This window comes from Oncorhynchus kisutch, linkage group LG15 (genome assembly GCF_002021735.2).
Source record: "Oncorhynchus kisutch isolate 150728-3 linkage group LG15, Okis_V2, whole genome shotgun sequence".
In the NCBI taxonomy this organism is placed as follows: Eukaryota; Metazoa; Chordata; class Actinopteri; order Salmoniformes; family Salmonidae; genus Oncorhynchus; species Oncorhynchus kisutch.
Window position 1 is genome coordinate 90656279 of NC_034188.2, and position 21254 is coordinate 90677532.

The window sequence follows — 21254 nt, forward strand, 5'->3', positions numbered from 1 at the left end:
GTAAGGGGCTGGGTAGGGGATGGAGTATAGGCCTGGGTAAGGGGCTGGAATATAGGGCTGGGTAAAGGGGATGGAGTATAGGGCTGGGGTAATGGGGCTGGGGTATGGGGCTGGAATATAGGGCTTGGTAAGGGGCTGGAGTATCGGGCTGGAGTATAGGGCTGGAGTATAGGGCTGGGTAAGGGGCTGGAATATAGGGCTGGGTAAGGGGCTGGAGTATAGGGCTGGGGTATGGGGCTGGAATATAGGGCTGGGTAAGGGGCTGGGGTAAGGGGCTGGAATATAGCGCTGGGTAAGGGGCTGGAGTATAGGGCTGGGTAAGGGGCTGGAGTATAGGGCTGGGTAATGGGCTGGAGTATAGGGCTGGGTAATGGGCTGGAGTATAGGGCTGGGTAAGGGGCTGGAGTATAGGGCTGGGGTATAGGGCTGGATTATAGAGCTGGGTAAGGGGCTGGGTAAGGGGCTGGAGTATAGGGCTGGGGTAAGGGGCTGGATAAGGGGGGGTGGAGTATAGGGCTGGGTATGGGGCTGGGTAAGGGGCTGGGTAAGGGGCTGGAGTATAGGGCTGGGGTATGGGGCTGGGGTATGGGGCTGGAGTATAGGGCTGGGGTATAGGGCTGGTTAAGGGGCTGGGTAAGGGGCTGGTTAAGGGGCTGGGTAAGGGGCTGGAGTAAGGGGCTGGAGTAAGGGGCTGGAGTATAGGCCTGGGTAAGGGGCTGGAGTATAGGGCTTGGTAAGGGGCTGAAGTATAGGGCTGGGTAAGGGGCTGGGTTATAGGGCTTGGTAAGGGGCTGAAGTATAGGGCTGGGTAAGGGGCTGGAGTATAGGGCTGGGTAAGAGGCTGCAGTATAGGGCTGGGTAGGGGCTGGGGTATAGGGCTGGAGTATAGGGCTGGGTAAGGGGCTGGAGTATAGGCCTGGGTAAAGGGGCAGAAGTATAGGGCTAGAGTATAGGGCTGGGTAAGGGGCTCTAGTATACGCCTGGGGTATGGGGCTGGGGTATGGGGCTGGGGTATGGGGCTGGGATATGGGGCTGGAGTATAGGGCTGGGTAAGGGGCTGGGTAAGGGGCTGGAGTATAGGGCTGGGTAAGTGGCTGGAGTATAGGGCTGGGGTAAGGGGCGGAGTATAGGGCTGAGGTAAGGGGCTGGAGTATAGGGCTGGTTAAGGGGCTGGAGTATAGGGCTGGAGTATAGCGCTGGGTAAGGGGCTGGGTAGGGGATGGAGTATAGGCCTGGGTAAGGGGCTGGAATATAGGGCTGGGTAAAGGGGATGGAGTATAGGGCTGGGGTAATGGGGCTGGGGTATGGGGCTGGAATATAGGGCTTGGTAAGGGGCTGGAGTATAGGGCTGGGTAACGGGCTGGAGTATAGGGCTGGAGTATAGGGCTGGGTAAGGGGCTGGAATATAGGGCTGGGTAAGGGGCTGGAGTATAGGGCTGGGTAAGGGGCTGGAGTATAGGGCTGGGGTATGGGGCTGGAATATAGGGCTGGGTAAGGGGCTGGGGTAAGGGGCTGGAATATAGCGCTGGGTAAGGGGCTGGAGTATAGGGCTGGGTAAGGGGCTGGAGTATAGGGCTGGGTAATGGGCTGGAGTATAGGGCTGGGTAAGGGGCTGGAGTATAGGGCTGGGGTATAGGGCTGGATTATAGAGCTGGGTAAGGGGCGTGAGTATAGGGCTGGGTAAGGGGCTGGAGTATAGGGCTGGGTAGGGGATGGAGTATAGGCCTGGGTAAGGGGCTGGAATATAGGGCTGGGTAAAGGGGATGGAGTATAGGGCTGGGGTAATGGGGCTGGGGTATGGGGCTGGAGTATAGGGCTTGGTAAGGGGCTGGGTAAGGGGCTGGAGTATAGGGCTGGGGAAGGGGCTGGAATATAGGGCTGGGTGGGGGGCTGGAGTATAGGGCTGGGATATAGGGCTGGTTAAGGGCTGGAGTATAGGGCTGGGTAAGGGGCTGGAGTATAGGGCTTGGTAAGAGGCTGCAGTATAGGGCTGGAGTATAGGGTTGGGTAGGGGCTGGAATATAGGGCTGGGTAAGGGGCTGGGTAAGGGTCTGGAGTATAGGGCTGGGTAAGGGGCTGGAGTATAGGGCTGGGTAGGGGCTGGAGTATGGTGCTGGATTATAGGGCTGGGTGGGGCTGGACTATAGGGCTGGGTAAGGGGCTGGAATATAGGGCTGGGTAAGGGGCTGGAGTATAGGGCTGGGTAAGGGGCTGGATTATGGGACTGGAGTATAGGGCTGGGGTATGGGGCTGGAGTATAGGGCTGGGTATTGGGTTGGAGTATGGGGCTGGATTATAGGGCTGGGTAAGGGGCTGGAGTATAGGGCTGGGGTAAGGGGCTGGGTAAGGGGGGGGGAGTCTAGGGCTGGGTAAGGGGCTGGAGTATAGGGCTGGGTAAGGGGCTGGAGTATAGGGCCTGGGGTAAGGGGCTAGAGTATAGGGCTGGGTCAGGGGCTGGGTAGGGGCTGGGTAAGGGGCTGGGTAAGGGGCTGGGGTAAGGGGCTGGGTAAGGTGGGGTGGAGTATAGGGCTGGGTAAGGGGCTGGAGTATAGGGCTGGGTAAGGGGCTGGAGTATAGGGCTGGGTGAGGGGCTGGAGTATAGGGCTGGGGTATAGGGCTGGGTATGGGGCTGGGGTATGGGGCTGGAGTATAGGGCTGGGGTATAGGGCTGGTTAAGGGGCTGGGTAAGGGGCTGGAGTATAGGCCTGGGTAAGGGGCTGGAGAATAGGGCTGGGTGAGGAGCTGGGTAGGGGCTGGGTAGGGGCTGGAGTATAGGGCTGGGTATGGGGCTGGGGTATGGGGCTGGAGTATATAGGGCTGGGGTATGGGGCTTTAGTGTAGGGCTTGGTAAGGGGCTGAAGTATAGGGCTGGGTAAGGGGCTGGAGTATAGGGCTGGGTTATAGGGCTTGGTAAGGGGCTGAAGTATAGGGCTGGGTAAGGGGCTGGGTAAGAGGCTGCAGTATAGGGCTGGGTAGGGGCTGGGGTATAGGGCTGGAGTATAAATGGCTGGGTAAGGGGCTGGAGTATAGGGCTGGAGTATAGGCCTGGGTAAAGGGGCAGAAGTATATGGCTAGAATATAGGGCTGGGTAAGGGGCTGGAGTATACGCCTGGGGTATGGGGCTGGGGTATAGGGCTGGGGTATAGGGCTGAGGTATGGGGCTGGAGTATAGGGCTGGGTAAGGGGCTGAGTATAGGGCTGGGGTAAGGGGCTGGAGTATAGGGCTGGGGTAAGGGGCTGGCGTATAGGGCTGGGGTAAGGGGCTGGAGTATAGGGCTGGGGTAAGGGGCTGGAGTATAGGGCTGGGGTAAGGGGCTGGGTAAGGGGCTGGGGTAAGGGGCTGGAAAATAGCGCTGGGTAAGGGGCTGGAGTATAGGGCTGGGTAAGGGGCTGGAGTATAGGGCTGGGTAAGGGGCTGGAGTATAGGGCTGGGGTATAGGGCTGGATTATAGAGCTGGGTAAGGGGCGTGAGTATAGGGCTGGGTAAGGGGCTGGAGTATAGGGCTGGGTAGGGGATGGAGTATAGGCCTGGGTAAGGGGCTGGAATATAGGGCTGGGTAAAGGGGATGGAGTATAGGGCTGGGGTATGGGGCTGGAATATAGGGCTTGGTAAGGGGCTGGAGTATAGGGCTGGGTCACGGGCTGGAGTATAGGGCTGGGGTAAGGGGCTGGAATATAGGGCTGGGTAAGGGGCTGGAGTATAGGGCTGGGGTATGGGGCTGGAATATAGGGCTGGGTAGGGGCTGGAGTATAGGGCTGGGGTATGGGGCTGGAATATAGGGCTGGGTAGGGGCTGGAGTATAGGGCTGGGTAAGGGGCTGGAATATAGGGCTGGGTAAGGGGCTGGAGTATAGGGCTGGGGTATGGGGCTGGAATATAGGGCTGGGTAGGGGCTGGAGTATAGGGCTGGGGTATGGGGCTGGAGTATAGGGCTGGTGTATGGGGCTGGAGTATAGGGCTGGGTATGGGGTTGGAGTATGGGGCTGGATTATAGGGCTGGGTAAGGGGCTGGAGTATAGGGCTGGGTAAGGGGGGGTGGAGTATAGGGCTGGGTAAGGGGGGGTGGAGTCTAGGGCTGGGTAAGGGGGGGTGGAGTCTAGGGCTGGATTATAGGGCTGGGTAAGGGGCTGGAGTATAGGGCTGGGGTGTGGGGCTGGAGTATGGGGCTGGATTATAGGGCTTGGTAAGGGGCTGGAGTATAGGGCTGGGCAAGGGGGGGGGGGGATGGAGTATAGGGCTGGGCAAGGGGGGGTGGAGTCTAGTGCTGGGTAAGGGGCTGGAGTATAGGGCTGGGCAAGGGGCTGGAATATAGGGGCTGGGTAAGGGGCTAGAGTATAGGGCTGGAGTATGGGGCTGGAGTATAGGGCTGGGGTAAGGGGCTGGCGTATAGGGCTGGGGTAAGGGGCTGGAGTATAGGGCTGGGGTAAGGGGCTGGAGTATAGGGCTGGGGTAAGGGGCTGGGTAAGGGGCTGGGGTAAGGGGCTGGAAAATAGCGCTGGGTAAGGGGCTGGAGTATAGGGCTGGGTAAGGGGCTGGAGTATAGGGCTGGGTAAGGGGCTGGAGTATAGGGCTGGGGTATAGGGCTGGATTATAGAGCTGGGTAAGGGGCGTGAGTATAGGGCTGGGTAAGGGGCTGGAGTATAGGGCTGGGTAGGGGATGGAGTATAGGCCTGGGTAAGGGGCTGGAATATAGGGCTGGGTAAAGGGGATGGAGTATAGGGCTGGGGTATGGGGCTGGAATATAGGGCTTGGTAAGGGGCTGGAGTATAGGGCTGGGTCACGGGCTGGAGTATAGGGCTGGGGTAAGGGGCTGGAATATAGGGCTGGGTAAGGGGCTGGAGTATAGGGCTGGGGTATGGGGCTGGAATATAGGGCTGGGTAGGGGCTGGAGTATAGGGCTGGGGTATGGGGCTGGGTAGGGGCTGGAGTATAGGGCTGGGTAAGGGGCTGGAATATAGGGCTGGGTAAGGGGCTGGAGTATAGGGCTGGGGTATGGGGCTGGAATATAGGGCTGGGTAGGGGCTGGAGTATAGGGCTGGGGTATGGGGCTGGAGTATAGGGCTGGTGTATGGGGCTGGAGTATAGGGCTGGGTATGGGGTTGGAGTATGGGGCTGGATTATAGGGCTGGGTAAGGGGCTGGAGTATAGGGCTGGGTAAGGGGGGGGTGGAGTATAGGGCTGGGTAAGGGGGGGGTGGAGTCTAGGGCTGGGTAAGGGGGGGTGGAGTCTAGGGCTGGATTATAGGGCTGGGTAAGGGGCTGGAGTATAGGGCTGGGGTGTGGGGCTGGAGTATGGGGCTGGATTATAGGGCTTGGTAAGGGGCTGGAGTATAGGGCTGGGGTATAGGGCTGGGCAAGGGGGGGGGGGGGGGATGGAGTATAGGGCTGGGCAAGGGGGGGGTGGAGTCTAGTGCTGGGTAAGGGGCTGGAGTATAGGGCTGGGCAAGGGGCTGGAATATAGGGGCTGGGTAAGGGGCTAGAGTATAGGGCTGGAGTATGGGGCTGGAGTATAGGGCTGGGTGGGGCTGGAGTATAGGGCTGGAGTATAGGGCTGGTTAAGGGGCTGGAGTATAGGGCTGGGTAGGGGCTGGAGTATAGGGCTGGGGTATGGGGCTGGGTAGGGGCTGGAGTATAGGGCTGGGTAAGGGGCTGGAATATAGGGCTGGGTAAGGGGCTGGAGTATAGGGCTGGGGTATGGGGCTGGAATATAGGGCTGGGTAGGGGCTGGAGTATAGGGCTGGGGTATGGGGCTGGAGTATAGGGCTGGTGTATGGGGCTGGAGTATAGGGCTGGGTATGGGGTTGGAGTATGGGGCTGGATTATAGGGCTGGGTAAGGGGCTGGAGTATAGGGCTGGGTAAGGGGGGGTGGAGTATAGGGCTGGGTAAGGGGGGGGTGGAGTCTAGGGCTGGGTAAGGGGGGTGGAGTCTAGGGCTGGATTATAGGGCTGGGTAAGGGGCTGGAGTATAGGGCTGGGGTGTGGGGCTGGAGTATGGGGCTGGATTATAGGGCTTTGGTAAGGGGCTGGAGTATAGGGCTGGGGTATAGGGCTGGGCAAGGGGGGGGGGGGGATGGAGTATAGGGCTGGGCAAGGGGGGGTGGAGTCTAGTGCTGGGTAAGGGGCTGGAGTATAGGGCTGGGCAAGGGGCTGGAATATAGGGGCTGGGTAAGGGGCTAGAGTATAGGGCTGGAGTATGGGGCTGGAGTATAGGGCTGGGTGGGGCTGGAGTATAGGGCTGGAGTATAGGGCTGGTTAAGGGGCTGGAGTATAGGGCTGGGTAAGGGGCTGGGTAAGGGGTTGGAGTATGGGGCTGGGTAAGGGGCTGGGGTAACGGGCTGGAGTATAGGGCTGGGTTAGGGGGGGGGGAGTCTAGGGCTGGGTAAGGGGCTGTAGTATAGGGCTGGGTAAGGGGCTGGAGTATAGGGCCTGGGGTAAGGGGCTAGAGTATAGGGCTGGGTAAGGGCTGGGTAAGGGGCTGGAGTATAGGGCTGGGTAAGGGGCTGGAGTATAGGGCTGGGGTATAGGGCTGGATAAGGGGGGGTGGAGTATAGGGCTGGGTATGGGGCTGGGTAAGGGGCTGGGTAAGGGGCTGGAGTATAGGGCTGTGTATGGGCTGGGGTATAGGGCTGGAGTATAGGGCTGGGGTTATAGGGCTGGTTAAGGGGCTGGAGTATAGGGCTGCAGTATGGGGCTGGGTAAGGGGCTGGAGTATAGGGCCTGGGGTAAGGGGCTAGAGTATAGGGCTGGGTAAGGGCTGGGGTAAGGGGCTGGAGTATAGGGCTGGGGTAAGGGGCTGGATAAGGGGGGGTGGAGTATAGGGGCTGGGTATGGGGCCTGGAGTATAGGGCTGGATAAGGGGCTGGAGTATAGGGCTGGGGTATAGGGCTGGAGTATAGGGCTGGTTAAGGGGCTGGAGTATAGGGCTGGGTAAGGGGCTGGAGTATAGGCCTGGGTAAGGGGCTGGAGAATAGGGCTGGTTGAGGAGCTGGGTAGGGGCTTGGTGAGGGGCTGGGTAGGGGCTGGAGTATAGGGCTGGGTATGGGGCTGGGGTATGGGGCTGGAGTATATAGGGCTGGGGTATAGGGCTTGGTAAGGGGCTGGAGTATAGGGCTGGGTAAGGGGCTGAAGTATAGGGCTGGGTAAGAGGCTGCAGTATAGGGCTGGGTAGGGGCTGGGTAAGGGCCTGGAGTATAGGGCTGGGTAAGTGGCTGGAGTATAGGGCTGGAGTATAGGCCTGGGTAAAGGGGCAGAAGTATAGGGCTGGGTAAGGGGCTGGAGTATACGCCTGGGGTATGGGGCTGGGGTATAGGGCTGGGGTATGGGGCTGGGGTATAGGGCTGGGATATGGGGCTGGAGTATAGGGCTGGGTAAGGGGCTGGAGTATAGGGCTGGGTAAGTGGCTGGAGTATAGGGCTGGGGTAAGGGGCTGGAGTATAGGGCTGGGGTAAGGGGCTGGAGTATAGGGCTGGTTAAGGGGCTGGAATATAGGGCTGGAGTATAAGGCTGGAGTATAGCGCTGGGTAAGGTGCTGGGTAAGGGGCTGGAGTATAGGGCTGGGTAAGGGGCTGGAGTATAGGGCTGGGGTATAGGGCTGGATTATAGAGCTGGGTAAGGGGCTGGAGTATAGTGCTGGGTAAGGGGCTGGAGTATAGGGCTGGGTAATGGGCTGGAGTATAGGGCTGGAGTATAGGGCTGGGGTATAGGGCTGGATTATAGAGCTGGGTAAGGGGCGTGAGTATAGGGCTGGGTAAGGGGCTGGGTAGGGGATGGAGTATAGGCCTGGGTAAGGGGCTGGAATATAGGGCTGGGTAAAGGGGATGGAGTTTAGGGCTGGGGGTAATGGGGCTGGGGTATGGGGCTGGAGTATAGGGCTGGGTAAGGGGCTGGAGTATAGGGCTGGGTAACGGGCTGGAGTATAGGGCTGGAGTATAGGGCTGGGTAAGGGGCTGGAATATAGGGCTGGGTAAGGGGCTGGAGTATAGGGCTGGAGTATGGGGCTGGAGTATAGGGCTGGGGTATGGGGCTGGAGTATAGGGCCGGGTATGGGGTTGGAGTATGGGGCTGGATTATAGGGCTGGGTAAGGGGCTGGAGTATAGGGCTGGGTAAGGGGCTGGAGTATAGGGCTGGGTAAGGGGGGGTGGAGTATAGGGCTGGGTAAGGGGGGGGTGGAGTCTAGTGCTGGGTAATGGGGGGTGGAGTCTAGGGCTGTATTATAGGGCCGGGTAAGGGGCTGGAGTATAGGGCTGGGGTGTGGGGCTGGAGTATAGGGCTGGGTGTGGGGTTGGAGTATGGGGCTGGATTATAGGGCTGGGGTAGGGGCTGGAGTATAGGGCTGGGGTAAGGGGCTGGTGTATAGGGCTGGGTAAGGGGCTGGAGTATAGGGGCTGGGAAGAGGGGCTAGAGTATAGGGCTGGAGTATGGGGCTGGAGTATAGGGCTGGGTAAGGGGCTGGAGTATAGGGCCGGCCGGGTAAGGGGCTGGAGTATAGGACTGGGTAAGGGGGGGGGTCTAGGGCTGGGTAAGGGGCTGGAGTATAGGGCTGGGTAAGGGGCTGGGTAAGGGGCTGGGATAGGGGCTGGAGTAAGGGGCTGGGTAAGGGGGGGTGGAGTATAGGGCTGGGTATGGGGCTGGAGTATAGGGCTGGTTAAGGGGCTGGAGTATAGGGCTGGGTAAGGGGCTGGAGTATAGGGCTGGGTGCGGGGCTGGAGTATAGGGCTGGGTATTGGGCTGGGGTATGGGGCTGGAGTATAGGGCTGGTTAAGGGGCTGGAGTATAGGGCTGGGTAAGGGGCTGGAGTATAGGCCTGGGTAAGGGGCTGTAGAATAGGGCTGGGTGAGGAGCTGGGTAGGGGCTGGAGTATAGGGCTGGGTGAGGGGCTGGGTAGGGGCTGGAGTATAGGGCTGGGTATGGGGCTGGGGTATGGGGCTGGAGTATAGGGCTGGGTTATAGGGCTTGGTAAGGGGCTGAAGTATAGGGCTGGGGAAGGGGCTGGAGTATAGGGCTTGGTAAGGGGCTGAAGTATAGGGCTGGGTAAGGGGCTGAAGTATAGGGCTGGGTTATAGGGCTTGGTAAGGGGCTGAAGTATAGGGCTGGGTAAGGGGCTGGAGTATAGGGCTGGAGTATGGGGCTGGGTAAGGGGCTGGATTATAGGGGCTGGGGTAAGGGGCTAGAGTATAGGGCTGGAGTATGGGGCTGGGTGAGGGGCTGGAGTATAGGGCTGGTTAAGGGGCTGGAGTGTAGGGCTGGGTAAGGGGCTGGAGTATAGGGCTGGGTAAGTGGCTGGAGTATAGGGCCGGGTAAGGGGCTGGAGTATAGGGCTGGGTAAGGGGCTGGGGTATGGGGCTGGAGTATAGGGCTGGAGAATAGGGCTGGGTGAGGAGCTGGGTAGGGGCTGGAGTATAGGGCTGGGTGAGGGGCTGGGTAGGGGCTGGAGTATAGGGCTGGGTATGGGGCTGGGGTATGGGGCTGGAGTATATAGGGCTGGGGTATGGGGCTGGAGTATAGGGCTGGGTTATAGGGCTTGGTAAGGGGCTGAAGTATAGGGCTGGGTAAGGGGCTGGAGTATAGGGCTGGGTTATAGGGCTTGGTAAGGGGCTGGGTAAGGGGCTGGGTAAGAGGCTGCAGTATAGGGCTGGGGTATAGTGCTGGGTAAGGGGCTGGAGTATAGGGCTGTGTAAGGGGCTGGAGTATATAGGCATGGGTAAAGGGGCAGAAGTATAGGGCTAGAGTATAGGGCTGGGTAAGGGGCTGGAGTATACGCCTGGGGTATGGGGCTGGGGTATAGGGCTGGGGTATAGGGCTGGGGTATGGGGCTGGAGTATAGGGCTGGGTAAGGGGCTGGAGTATAGGGCTGGTTAAGGGCTGGGTAAGTGCCTGGAGTATAGGGCTGGGGTATGGGGCTGGGGTATGGGGCTGGGATATAGGGCTGGGTAAGGGGCTGGAGTTTAGGGCTTGGTAAGAGGCTGCAGTATAGGGTTGGGTAGGGGCTGGAGTATAGGGCTGGGTTAGGGGCTGGAATATAGGGCTGGGTAAGGGGCTGGAATATAGGGCTGGGTAGGGGCTGGGTAAGGGGCTGGAGTATAGGGCTGGAGTATAGGGCTGGGTAAGGGGCTGGAGTATATGGCTGGGTAGGGGCTGGAGTATGGTGCTGGATTATAGGGCTGGGTGGGGCTGGAGTATAGGGCTGGGTCGGGGGTGGAATATAGGGCTGGGTAAGGGGCTGGAGTATAGGGCTGGAATATAGGGCTGGGTAAGGGGCTGGATTATGGGACTGGAGTATAGGGCTGGGGTATGGGGCTGGAGTATAGGGCTGGGTATGGGGTTGGAGTATGGGGCTGGGTAAGGGGCTGGAGTATAGGGCTGGGGTAAGGGGCTGGGTAAGGGGGGGGGAGTCTAGGGCTGGGTAAGGGCCTGGAATATGGGGCTGGGGTATAGGGCTGGGTTATAGGGCTTGGTAAGGGGCTGAAGTATAGGGCTGGGTAAGGGGCTGGAGTATAGGGCTGGGTTATAGGGCTTGGTAAGGGGCTGAAGTATAGGGCTGGGTAAGGGGCTGGAGTATAGGGCTGGGTAAGAGGCTGCAGTATAGGGCTGGGGTATAGTGCTGGGTAAGGGGCTGGAGTATAGGGCTGGGTAAGGGGCTGGAGTATACGCCTGGGGTATGGGGCTGGGGTATGGGGCTGGGGTATAGGGCTGGGGTATAGGGCTGGGGTATGGGGCTGGAGTATAGGGCTGGGTAAGGGGCTGGAGTATAGGGCTGGTTAAGGGCTGGGTAAGTGGCTGGAGTATAGGGCTGGGGTATGGGGCTGGGGTATGGGGCTGGGATATAGGGCTGGGTAAGGGGCTGGAGTATAGGGCTTGGTAAGAGGCTGCAGTATAGGGCTGGGTAAGGGGATGGAATATAGGGCTGGGTAAGGGGCTGGAGTATAGGGCTGGAATATAGGGCTGGGTAAGGGGCTGGATTATGGGACTGGAGTATAGGGCTGGGGTATGGGGCTGGAGTATAGGGCTGGGTATGGGGTTGGAGTATGGGGCTGGGTAAGGGGCTGGGGTAAGGGGCTGGGTAAGGGGGGGAGTCTAGGGCTGGGTAAGGGGCTGGAGTATAGGGCTGGGTAAGGGCCTGGAATATGGGGCTGGGTAAGGGGCTGGGGTATAGGGCTGGGTTATAGGGCTTGGTAAGGGGCTGAAGTATAGGGCTGGGTAAGGGGCTGGAGTATAGGGCTGGGTTATAGGGCTTGGTAAGGGGCTGAAGTATAGGGCTGGGTAAGGGGCTGGAGTATAGGGCTGGGTAAGAGGCTGCAGTATAGGGCTGGGGTATAGTGCTGGGTAAGGGGCTGGAATATAGGGCTGGGTAAGGGGCTGGAGTATAGGCCTGGGTAAAGGGGCAGAAGTATAGGGCTAGAGTATAGGGCTGGGTAAGGGGCTGGAGTATACGCCTGGGGTATGGGGCTGGGGTATGGGGCTGGGGTATAGGGCTGGGTATAGGGCTGGGGTATGGGGCTGGAGTATAGGGCTGGGTAAGGGCTGGAGTATAGGGCTGGTTAAGGGCTGGGTAAGTGGCTGGAGTATAGGGCTGGGGTATGGGGCTGGGGTATGGGGCTGGGTTAGGGGCTGGGTAGGGCTGGAATATAGGGCTGTGTAGGGGCTGGAGTATAGGGCTGGGTTATAGGGCTTGGTAAGGGGCTGAAGTATAGGGCTGGGTAAGGGGCTGGAGTATAGGGCTGGGTTATAGGGCTTGGTAAGGGGCTGGGTAAGGGGCTGGGTAAGAGGCTGCAGTATAGGGCTGGGGTATAGTGCTGGGTAAGGGGCTGGAGTATAGGGCTGTGTAAGGGGCTGGAGTATATAGGCATGGGTAAAGGGGCAGAAGTATAGGGCTAGAGTATAGGGCTGGGTAAGGGGCTGGAGTATACGCCTGGGGTATGGGGCTGGGGTATAGGGCTGGGGTATGGGGCTGGAGTATAGGGCTGGGTAAGGGGCTGGAGTATAGGGCTGGTTAAGGGCTGGGTAAGTGCCTGGAGTATAGGGCTGGGGTATGGGGCTGGGGTATGGGGCTGGGATATAGGGCTGGGTAAGGGGCTGGAGTTTAGGGCTTGGTAAGAGGCTGCAGTATAGGGTTGGGTAGGGGCTGGAGTATAGGGCTGGGTTAGGGGCTGGAATATAGGGCTGGTAAGGGGCTGGAATATAGGGCTGGGTAGGGGCTGGGTAAGGGGCTGGAGTATAGGGCTGGAGTATAGGGCTGGGTAAGGGGCTGGAGTATATGGCTGGGTAGGGGCTGGAGTATGGTGCTGGATTATAGGGCTGGGTGGGGCTGGAGTATAGGGCTGGGTCGGGGGTGGAATATAGGGCTGGGTAAGGGGCTGGAGTATAGGGCTGGAATATAGGGCTGGGTAAGGGGCTGGATTATGGGACTGGAGTATAGGGCTGGGGTATGGGGCTGGAGTATAGGCTGGTATGGGGTTGGAGTATGGGGCTGGGTAAGGGGCTGGAAGTATAGGGCTGGGGTAAGGGCTGGGTAAGGGGGGGGGAGTCTAGGGCTGGGTAAGGGCCTGGAATATGGGGCTGGGGTATAGGGCTGGGTTATAGGGCTTGGTAAGGGGCTGAAGTATAGGGCTGGGTAAGGGGCTGGAGTATAGGGCTGGGTTATAGGGCTTGGTAAGGGGCTGAAGTATAGGGCTGGGTAAGGGGCTGGAGTATAGGGCTGGGTAAGAGGCTGCAGTATAGGGCTGGGGTATAGTGCTGGGTAAGGGGCTGGAGTATAGGGCTGGGTAAGGGGCTGGAGTATACGCCTGGGGTATGGGGCTGGGGTATGGGGCTGGGGTATGGGCTGGGGTATAGGGCTGGGTATGGGGCTGAGTATAGGGCTGGGGTAAGGGGCTGGAGTATAGGGCTGGTTAAGGGCTGGGTAAGTGGCTGGAGTATAGGGCTGGGGTATGGGGCTGGGGTATGGGGCTGGGATATAGGGCTGGGTAAGGGGCTGGAGTATAGGGCTTGGTAAGAGGCTGCAGTATAGGGCTGGGTAAGGGGATGGAATATAGGGCTGGGTAAGGGGCTGGAGTATAGGGCTGGAATATAGGGCTGGGTAAGGGGCTGGATTATGGGACTGGAGTATAGGGCTGGGGGTATGGGGCTGGAGTAATAGGGCTGGGTATGGGGTTGGAGTATGGGGCTGGGTAAGGGGCTGGGGTAAGGGGCTGGGTAAGGGGGGGAGTCTAGGCGGGGTAAGGGGCTGGAGTATAGGGCTGGGTAAGGGCCTGGAATATGGGGCTGGGTAAGGGGCTGGGGTATAGGGCTGGGTTTATAGGGCTTGGTAAGGGGCTGGAAGTATAGGGCTGGGTAAGGGGCTGGAGTATAGGGCTGGGTTATAGGGCTTGGTAAGGGGCTGAAGTATAGGGCTGGGTAAGGGGCTGGAGTATAGGGCTGGGTAAGAGGCTGCAGTATAGGGCTGGGGTATAGTGCTGGGTAAGGGGCTGGAATATAGGGCTGGGTAAGGGGCTGGAGTATAGGCCTGGGTAAAGGGGCAGAAGTATAGGGCTAGAGTATAGGGCTGGGTAAGGGGCTGGAGTATACGCCTGGGGTATGGGGCTGGGGTATGGGGCTGGGGTATAGGGCTGGGGTATAGGGCTGGGGTATGGGGCTGGAGTATAGGGCTGGGTAAGGGGCTGGAGTATAGGGCTGGTTAAGGGCTGGGTAAGTGGCTGGAGTATAGGGCTGGGGTATGGGGCTGGGGTATGGGGCTGGGTTAGGGGCTGGGTAGGGGCTGGAATATAGGGCTGTGTAGGGGCTGGAGTATAGGGCTGGGTAAGGGGCTGGAGTATAGGGCTGGGTAGGGGCTGGAGTATGGTGCTGGATTATAGGGCTGGGTGGGGCTGGAGTATAGGGCTGGGTAAGGGGATGGAATATAGGGCTGGGTAAGGGGCTGGAGTATAGGGCTGGAATATAGGGCTGGGTAGGGGCTGGATTATGGGACTGGAGTATAGGGCTGGGGTATGGGGCTGGAGTATAGGGCTGGGTATGGGGTTGGAGGTATGGGGCTGGAGTATAGGGCTGGGGTAAGGGGCTGGGTAAGGGGGGGGGAGTCTAGGGCTGGGTAAGGGGCTGGAGTATAGGGCTGGGTAAGGGCCTGGAATATGGGGCTGGGTAAGGGGCTGGGGTAAGGGGCTAGAGTATAGGGCTGGGTATGGGGCTGGAGTATAGGGCTGGGTAGGGGCTGGGTAAGGGGCTGGAGTATAGGGCTGGGTAAGGGGCTGGAGTATAGGTCTGGGTAAGGGGGGTGTCGTATAGGGCTGGAGTATAGGGCTGGTTAAGGGGCTGGAGTATAGGGCTGGGTAAGGGGCTGGAGTATAGGCCTGGGTAAGGGGCTGGAGAATAGGGCTGGGTGAGGGGCTGGGTAGGGGCTGGGGTATGGGGCTGGAGTATATAGGGATGGGGTATGGGGCTGGAGTATAGGGCTGGGTTATGGGGCTGGGTAGGGGCTGGAGTATAGGGCTGGGTAAGGGGCTGGAGTATAGGGCTGGGTAAGAGGCTGCAGTATAGGGCTGGGTAGGGGCTGGGTAAGGGGCTGGAGTATAGGGCTGGAGTATAGGCCTGGGTAAAGGGGCAGAAGTATAGGGCTAGAGTATAGGGCTGGGTAAGGGGCTGGAGTATACGCCTGGGGTATGGGGCTGGGGTATAGGGCTGGGGTATGGGGCTGGGGTATAGGGCTGGGGTATGGGGCTGGGGTATAGGGCTGGGTAAGGGGCTGGAGTATAGGGCTGGGTAAGGGGCTGGAGTATAGGGCTGGGTAAGTGGCTGGAGTATAGGGCTGGGGTAAGGGGCTGGAGTATAGTGCTGGGGTAAGGGGCTGGAATATAGGGCTGGTTAAGGGGCTGGAGTATAGGGCTGGGTAAGGGGCTGGAGTATAGGGCTGGGTAAGGGGCTGGAGTATAGGGCTGGGGTATAGGGCTGGATTATAGAGCTGGGTAAGGGGGCGTGAGTATAGGGCTGGGTAAGGGGCTGGAGTATAGGGCTGGGTAGGGGATGGAGTATAGGCCTGGGTAAGGGGCTGGAATATAGGGCTAGAGTATAGGGCTGGGTAAAGGGGATGGAGTATAGGGCTGGGGTAATGGGGCTGAGGTAATGGGGCTGGGGTATGGGGCTGGGGTATAGGGCTGGGGTATGGGGCTGGAGTATAGGGCTGGGTAACGGGCTGGAGTATAGGGCTGGGGAAGGGTCTGGAGTATAGGGCTGGGTAAGGGGCTGGAATATAGGGCTGGGTATGGGGTTGGAGTATTGGGCTGGAGTATAGGGCTGGGGTAAGGGGCTGGAGTATAGGGCTGGGTAAGGGGGGGGGTGGAGTATAGGGCTGGGTAAGGGGGGGGTGGAGTATAGGGCTGGGTAAGGGGGGGTGGAGTCTAGGGCTGGAGTATGGGGCTGGAGTATTGGGCCGGGTAAGGGGCTGGGGTAAGGGGCTGGAGTATAGGGCTGGGGTTAGGGGCTGGAGAATAGGGCTGGAGAATAGGGCTGGGGTAAGGGGCTGGAGTATAGGACTGGGTAAGTGGGGGGTGGAGTATAGGGCTGGGTAAGGGGCTGGAATATAGGGCTGGGTAAGGGGCTGGAGTATAGGCCTGGGTAAGGGTCTGGGGTATAGGGCTGGGTAAGGGGCTAGAGTATAGGGCTAGGTAAGGGGCTGGAGTATAGGCCTGGGGTAAGGGGCTGGAGTATAGGGCTGGGTAAGGGGGGGGGGTGGAGTCTAGGGCTGGGTAAGGGGCTGGAGTATAGGCTGGAGTATGGGGCTGGAGTATAGGGCTGGGTAAGGGGCTAGAGTATAGGGCTGGGTATGGGGTTGGAGTATGGGGCTGGAGTATAGGGCTGGGGTAAGGGACTGGAGTATAGGGCCTGGTAAGGGGTGGAGTATAGGGCTGGGTAAGGGGGGGTGGAGTATAGGGCTGGGTAAGGGGGGGGGTGGATTTTAGGGCTGGGTAAGGGGCTGGAGTATAGGGCTGGGTAAGGGGCTGGAGTATAGGTCTGGGTAAGGGGCTGGAGTATAGGGCTTGGTAAGGGGCTGGGTAGGATGCTGGAGTATAGGGCTGGGTAAGGGGCTTGGTAGGGTGCTGGAGTATAGGGCTGGGTAAGGGGCTGGGTAAGGGGCTGGGTTAGGGGGGGTGGAGTATTGGGCTGGGTATGGGGCTGGGGATAGGGCTGGGTAAGGGGCTGGAGTATAGGGCTGGGTAAGGGGCTGGAGTATAGGGCTGGGTAAGGGGCTGAGGTAATGGTGCTGGGTAAGGGGCTTGGTGGGGTGCTGGAGTATAGGGCTGGGTAAGGGGCTGGAGTATAGGGCTGGGTCAGGGGCTGAGTATGGGGCTGGAATATAGGGCTGGGTAAGGGGCTGGAGTATAGGGCTGGAGTATAGGGCTGAGGTAAAGGGCTGGGGTATAGGGCTGGGGTATAGGGCTGGGGTATAGGGCTGGGGTATAGGGCTGGGGTATAGGGCTGGAGTATAGGGCTGGGTAAGGGGCTGGAGTATAGGGCTGGAGTATAGGGCTGGGGTAAAGGGCTGGGGTATAGGGCTGGAATATAGGGCTGGGTAAGGGGCTGGAGTATAGGGCTGGGGTATAGGGCTGGAGTATAGGGCTGGGTAAGGGGCTGGAGTATAGGGCTGGAGTATAGGGCTGGGGTAAAGGGCTGGGGTATAGGGCTGGGGTATAGGGCTGGGGTATAGGGCTGGGGTATAGGGCTGGGGTATAGGGCTGGGTGGGGGGCTGGGGTATAGGGCTGGGGTATAGGGCTGGGTAAGGGGCTGGGGTATAGGGCTGGGGTATAGGGCTGGGTAAGGGGCTGGGGTATAGGGCTGGGTAAGGGGCTGGGTAAGGGGCTGGGGTATAGGGCTGGGTAAGGGGCTGGGTAAGGGGCTGGGGTATAGGGCTGGGTAAGGGGCTGGGTAAGGGGCTGGGGTATAGGGCTGGGTGGGGGGCTGGGGTATAGGGCTGGGGTATAGGGCTGGGTAAGGGGCTGGGGTATAGGGCTGGGGTATAGGGCTGGGTGGGGGCTGGGGTATAGGGCTGGGGTATAGGGCTGGGTAAGGGGCTGGGGTATAGGGCTGGGTTTTGATTTGAAACGTCATCAGTAAGGTTATTTTATATATTTTATATATATATATTTATTTTTTTACCCAACTTTTAACCTCAATCCAATGACATGGTGTCATTTTTTTGTGTTGATTTCATGTTAAATTCACATTAGTTGACAACTCAACCAAATGTAAATCGAATCTAGACGTTGAACTGACGTCTGTGCCCAGTCGAATGCTTTTGTTCTGCTTATGTATGTAATTGAATGTGGCTAATGAATGTGATATGTGGGGTCTGGATATAGAAAACCCTTCCAAATAAAGTAATGCTTGTGTCTTTGTCTCCTGTAGGTGACGGCCACCTCTACATAGTGATGGAGTTCTGTGGTGGAGGAGACCTGCTCCAGAGGATACAACAACAGAGGAACACACTGTTCTCACAGGAAACAGTATGACACCTTAATTAAGCAATTCATGGATTCATTAGGTCATTAGCTAACTCAGCCAAATGCAAATCTCAAATAGTAGACCAGTAAATGGTTTCTCCACTGTTTTGAAAACACTAACTGGTACATACTAAATGGTAGGGCAGTTGACGAACATGTCATTAAAAAAAACCTAAACCTAATAATACAAATGTTATCCCCTTTTCTCCCCAATTTCATGGTATCCAATTGTTAGTAGTTACTATCTTGTCTCATCGCTACAACTCCCGTACGGACTCGGGAGAGACGAAGGTTGAAAGTCATGCGTCCCCCGAAACACAACACAACCAAACCAAGCCGCACTGTTTCTTAACACAGCGCGCATCCAACCCAGAAGCCAGCCGCACCAATGTGTCGGAGGAAACACCGTGCACCTGGCGACCTGGTTAGCGCGCACTGCGCCCGGCCCGCCACAGGAGTCGCTAGTGCGCGATGAGACAAGGACATCCCTACCGGCCAACCTACTGTGGCGGGCCGGGCACAGTGCATGATGACACGGTCGCCAGGTGTACGGTGTTTCCTCCGACACATTGGTGCGGCTGGCTTCCGGGTTGGATGCGCGCTGTGTCAAGAAGCAGTGCGGATTGTCTGTGTTGTGTTTCGGAGGACGCACGGCTCTCGACCTTCTCCTCTCCCGAGTCCATACGGGAGTTGCAGCGATGAGACAAGACTGTAACTACCAATTGGATACCACGGAATTGGAGAGAGAGAAAAAAAAAAGAGTAGATTTTGTATTTATTTATTTTTTAAAGAGTCCAGTCCTATGGCTGTTGGTTTATTTTCATTAACTATTAACTAATTATTTCATTTATCATCCATAACCGACAGTTTGGCGTTTATATCGTGTTTATATCGCGTTTATATCGCGTTTATCCCTAACTTGTGCATCCTCAGACTGTTTTTCATGTCTATGTGTTACTAGATCCTGAAGTGGTTTGCTCAGATGTGTTCTGGTACGATCCACATCCATGACAAACGGGTCTTACACCGGGATCTCAAGTCCAAGGTAAAGTCCAGAGTGTTTACATGGCTACCGTTTCCGATTGGAAACGCATATATTTCCATATATTTCCATATATTTCCATATATTTCCTTTTAAAGGTCACAGTGTGAGTTGCAGACGTTTGTCGTCCTGTTGCTGCCATTTTCATGTACATTTCTCCTGAGGAGGAGAAAGTGCCTGAAGAATACTTTGTAAATAATGAACAATATTTTTCAATGTCCTGCTATAACAATTGGATGACTTTGGGGTAAGGGGCTGGAGTATAGGGCTGGGTAAGGGGCTGGAGTATAGGGCTGGGTAAGGGGCTGGAGTATAGGGCTGGGGTAAGGGGCTGGGTAGGGGCTGGAATATAGGGCTGGGGTAAGGGGCTGGGGTAAGGGGCTGGAGTATAGGGCTGGGGTAAGGGGCTGGGTAGGGGCTGGAGTATAGGGCTGGGGTAAGGGGCTGGAGTATAGGGCTGGGGTAAGGGGCTGGAGTATAGGGCTGGAGTATAGGGCTGGGGTAAGGGGCTGGGTTAAGGGGCTGGAGTATAGGGCTGGGTTAAGGGGCTGGAGTATAGGGCTGGGTTAAGGGGCTGGAGTATAGGGCTGGGTTAAGGGGCTGGAGTATAGGGCTGGGGTAAGGGGGTGGAGTATAGGGCTGGGTTAAGGGGCTGGAGTATAGGGCTGGGTTAAGGGGCTGGAGTATAGGGCTGGGGTATTTGGGTGTTTCAGTAAGCAATAATTTGATGCCTTCAATTGTTTTAGACTACTTTATTCAAAAATGTTTTGTTTTTTTTGTCAATTGTAAGTGTAATTGTAAGTGTAATTGTTATTTACCCCATGCAGTTTGGCTTCAGAGCGAAACACTCCACAGAAACGGCCAACTGCTTTCTTCTGGAAAATGTGAAGTCCAAGATGGACAAAGGGGGTGCTGTTGGGGCTGTGTTTCTGGACCTAAGGAAGGCTTTTGATACTGTTAACCATGAGATTCTCATCACAAAATTGTCCAAGTTCAACTTTTCCCCTGATGCCTTGAGATGGATGAAATCATACCTTAAAGGCAGAACTCAGTGTGTCAGAGTGAGCAATGAGCTGTCGCCCACTTGTAGCTATGATGTGGGCGTGCCCCAAGGGTCAATACTGGGGCCCCTCCTGTTCAGCCTGTACATTAATGATCTGCCTTCTGTCTGTACTGGGTCTGAAGTTCAAATGTATGCAGATGATACAGTGATATATGTGCATGCAAAGAGCAAACAACAAGCTGCACAAGAACTCACTACTGTAATGGTCCAGGTTACAAAGTGGCTCAGTGACTTGTGTTTGCATCTCAATGTGAAAAAAACTGTTTGCATGTTCTTCACAAAGAGAGCCAGATGTCTATGTGTCAGGGGAGAAGCTCCAGGTGGTATCCGATTTTAAGTACCTTGGCATCATACTTGATTCCAACCTCTCTTTTAAAAAGCATGTGAAAAAGGTAATTCAAATAACCAAATTCAACCTAGCTAATTTCCGATTTATACGAAATTGTTTGACTACAGAGGTAGCAAAACTGTACTTCAAATCTATGATACTCCCCCACTTAACATACTGCTTGACTAGTTGGGCCCAAGCTTGCTGTACAACATTAAAACCTATTCAGTCTGTCTACAAACAGGCTCTCAAAGTGCTTGATAGGAAGCCCAATAGCCATCATCATTGTCACATCCTTAGAAAGCATGAGCTCTTGAGTTGGGAAAATCTTGTGCAATACACCGACGCATGTCTTGTATTCAAGATCCTTAATGGCCTGGCTCCCCCTCCACTCAATATTTTTGTTAAACAGAAAACCCAGACATATGGCAGCAGATCCACAAGGTCTGCCATGAGAGGTGACTGTATAGTTCCCCTAAGGAAAAGCACCTTTAGTAAATCTGCATTCTCTGTGAGAGCTTCCCATGTCTGGAATACACTGCCATCAGACACACATAACTGCACCACATATCACACTTTCACAAAATGCTTGAAGACATGGCTAAAGGTCAATCAGATTTGTGAACATGGTCCCTAGCTGTGTGTTGCCACTCTCCATGTTGTCTGTTGTCTGTAGCTTGTGAGGTGTGGAAACACTTTGTTGCTTTTATGAATTTTGTCTTGCTGCTTTTTGTTTTATGCTGCTCTGTCTGTATGCTACGTCTTGCTTGTCCTATGTTGCTCTGTCTGTATGCTATGTCTTGCTTGTCCTATGTTGCTCTGTCTGTATGCTATGTCTTGCTTGTCCTATGTTGCTATGTCTTGCTTGTTCTATGTTGCTATTGTCTATATTGTAATTGTTTTTAATAACCTGCCCAGGGACTGCGGTTGAAAATTAGCCGGTTGGCTAAAACCGGCACTTTTACTGAAATGTTGATTAATGTGCACTGTCCCTGTAAAAGTAAAAATAAACTCAAACTCAAGTTCTCTCTGAACTCCGAAAACCGTCCGCAAGCTATTCTTTGTTGTTGTTGACCCGACGCAGTAGTCTAGTGCGAGAGGAGAGAGTCTCTCAGACTGAAACATTCACACCATTCATATTACCAAAAAGGATTTTCTAATAGCTCGGCTAGGTTGTGAAAAATCCCCCAATTTGCCCCACCGGTTTAAGACTGCCGATAGATCAGCGTTCTAACTCACCCTTGTGATAGTGTGGCGCAATGACAGAATGACGCAATTTACCGCCATCTGCCATCCTCTACCACAAACTGTTGCCGGCAAGAAGGCTCGAAACT

General features: G+C 56.6%; 1 protein-coding gene across 7 annotated transcripts in view; it reads left to right on the plus strand.

Moving 5' to 3' along the window:
• nek3 (NIMA related kinase 3) overlaps positions 1–21254 on the plus strand; it is an 85540-nt gene that overhangs the window by 21240 nt on the left and 43046 nt on the right. For all 7 annotated transcript variants that reach the window (XR_004203220.1, XR_004203219.1, XR_004203221.1 and 4 more), the window contains exons 4-5: positions 17393–17490; positions 18449–18532. Coding sequence is in view for 4 of the 7 variants with exons in the window: in XM_031791286.1 (XP_031647146.1) it covers positions 17393–17490; positions 18449–18532 (182 nt within the window). In the remaining 3 variants the exon portion in view is untranslated. The remainder of the gene's footprint in view (positions 1–17392; positions 17491–18448; positions 18533–21254) is intronic.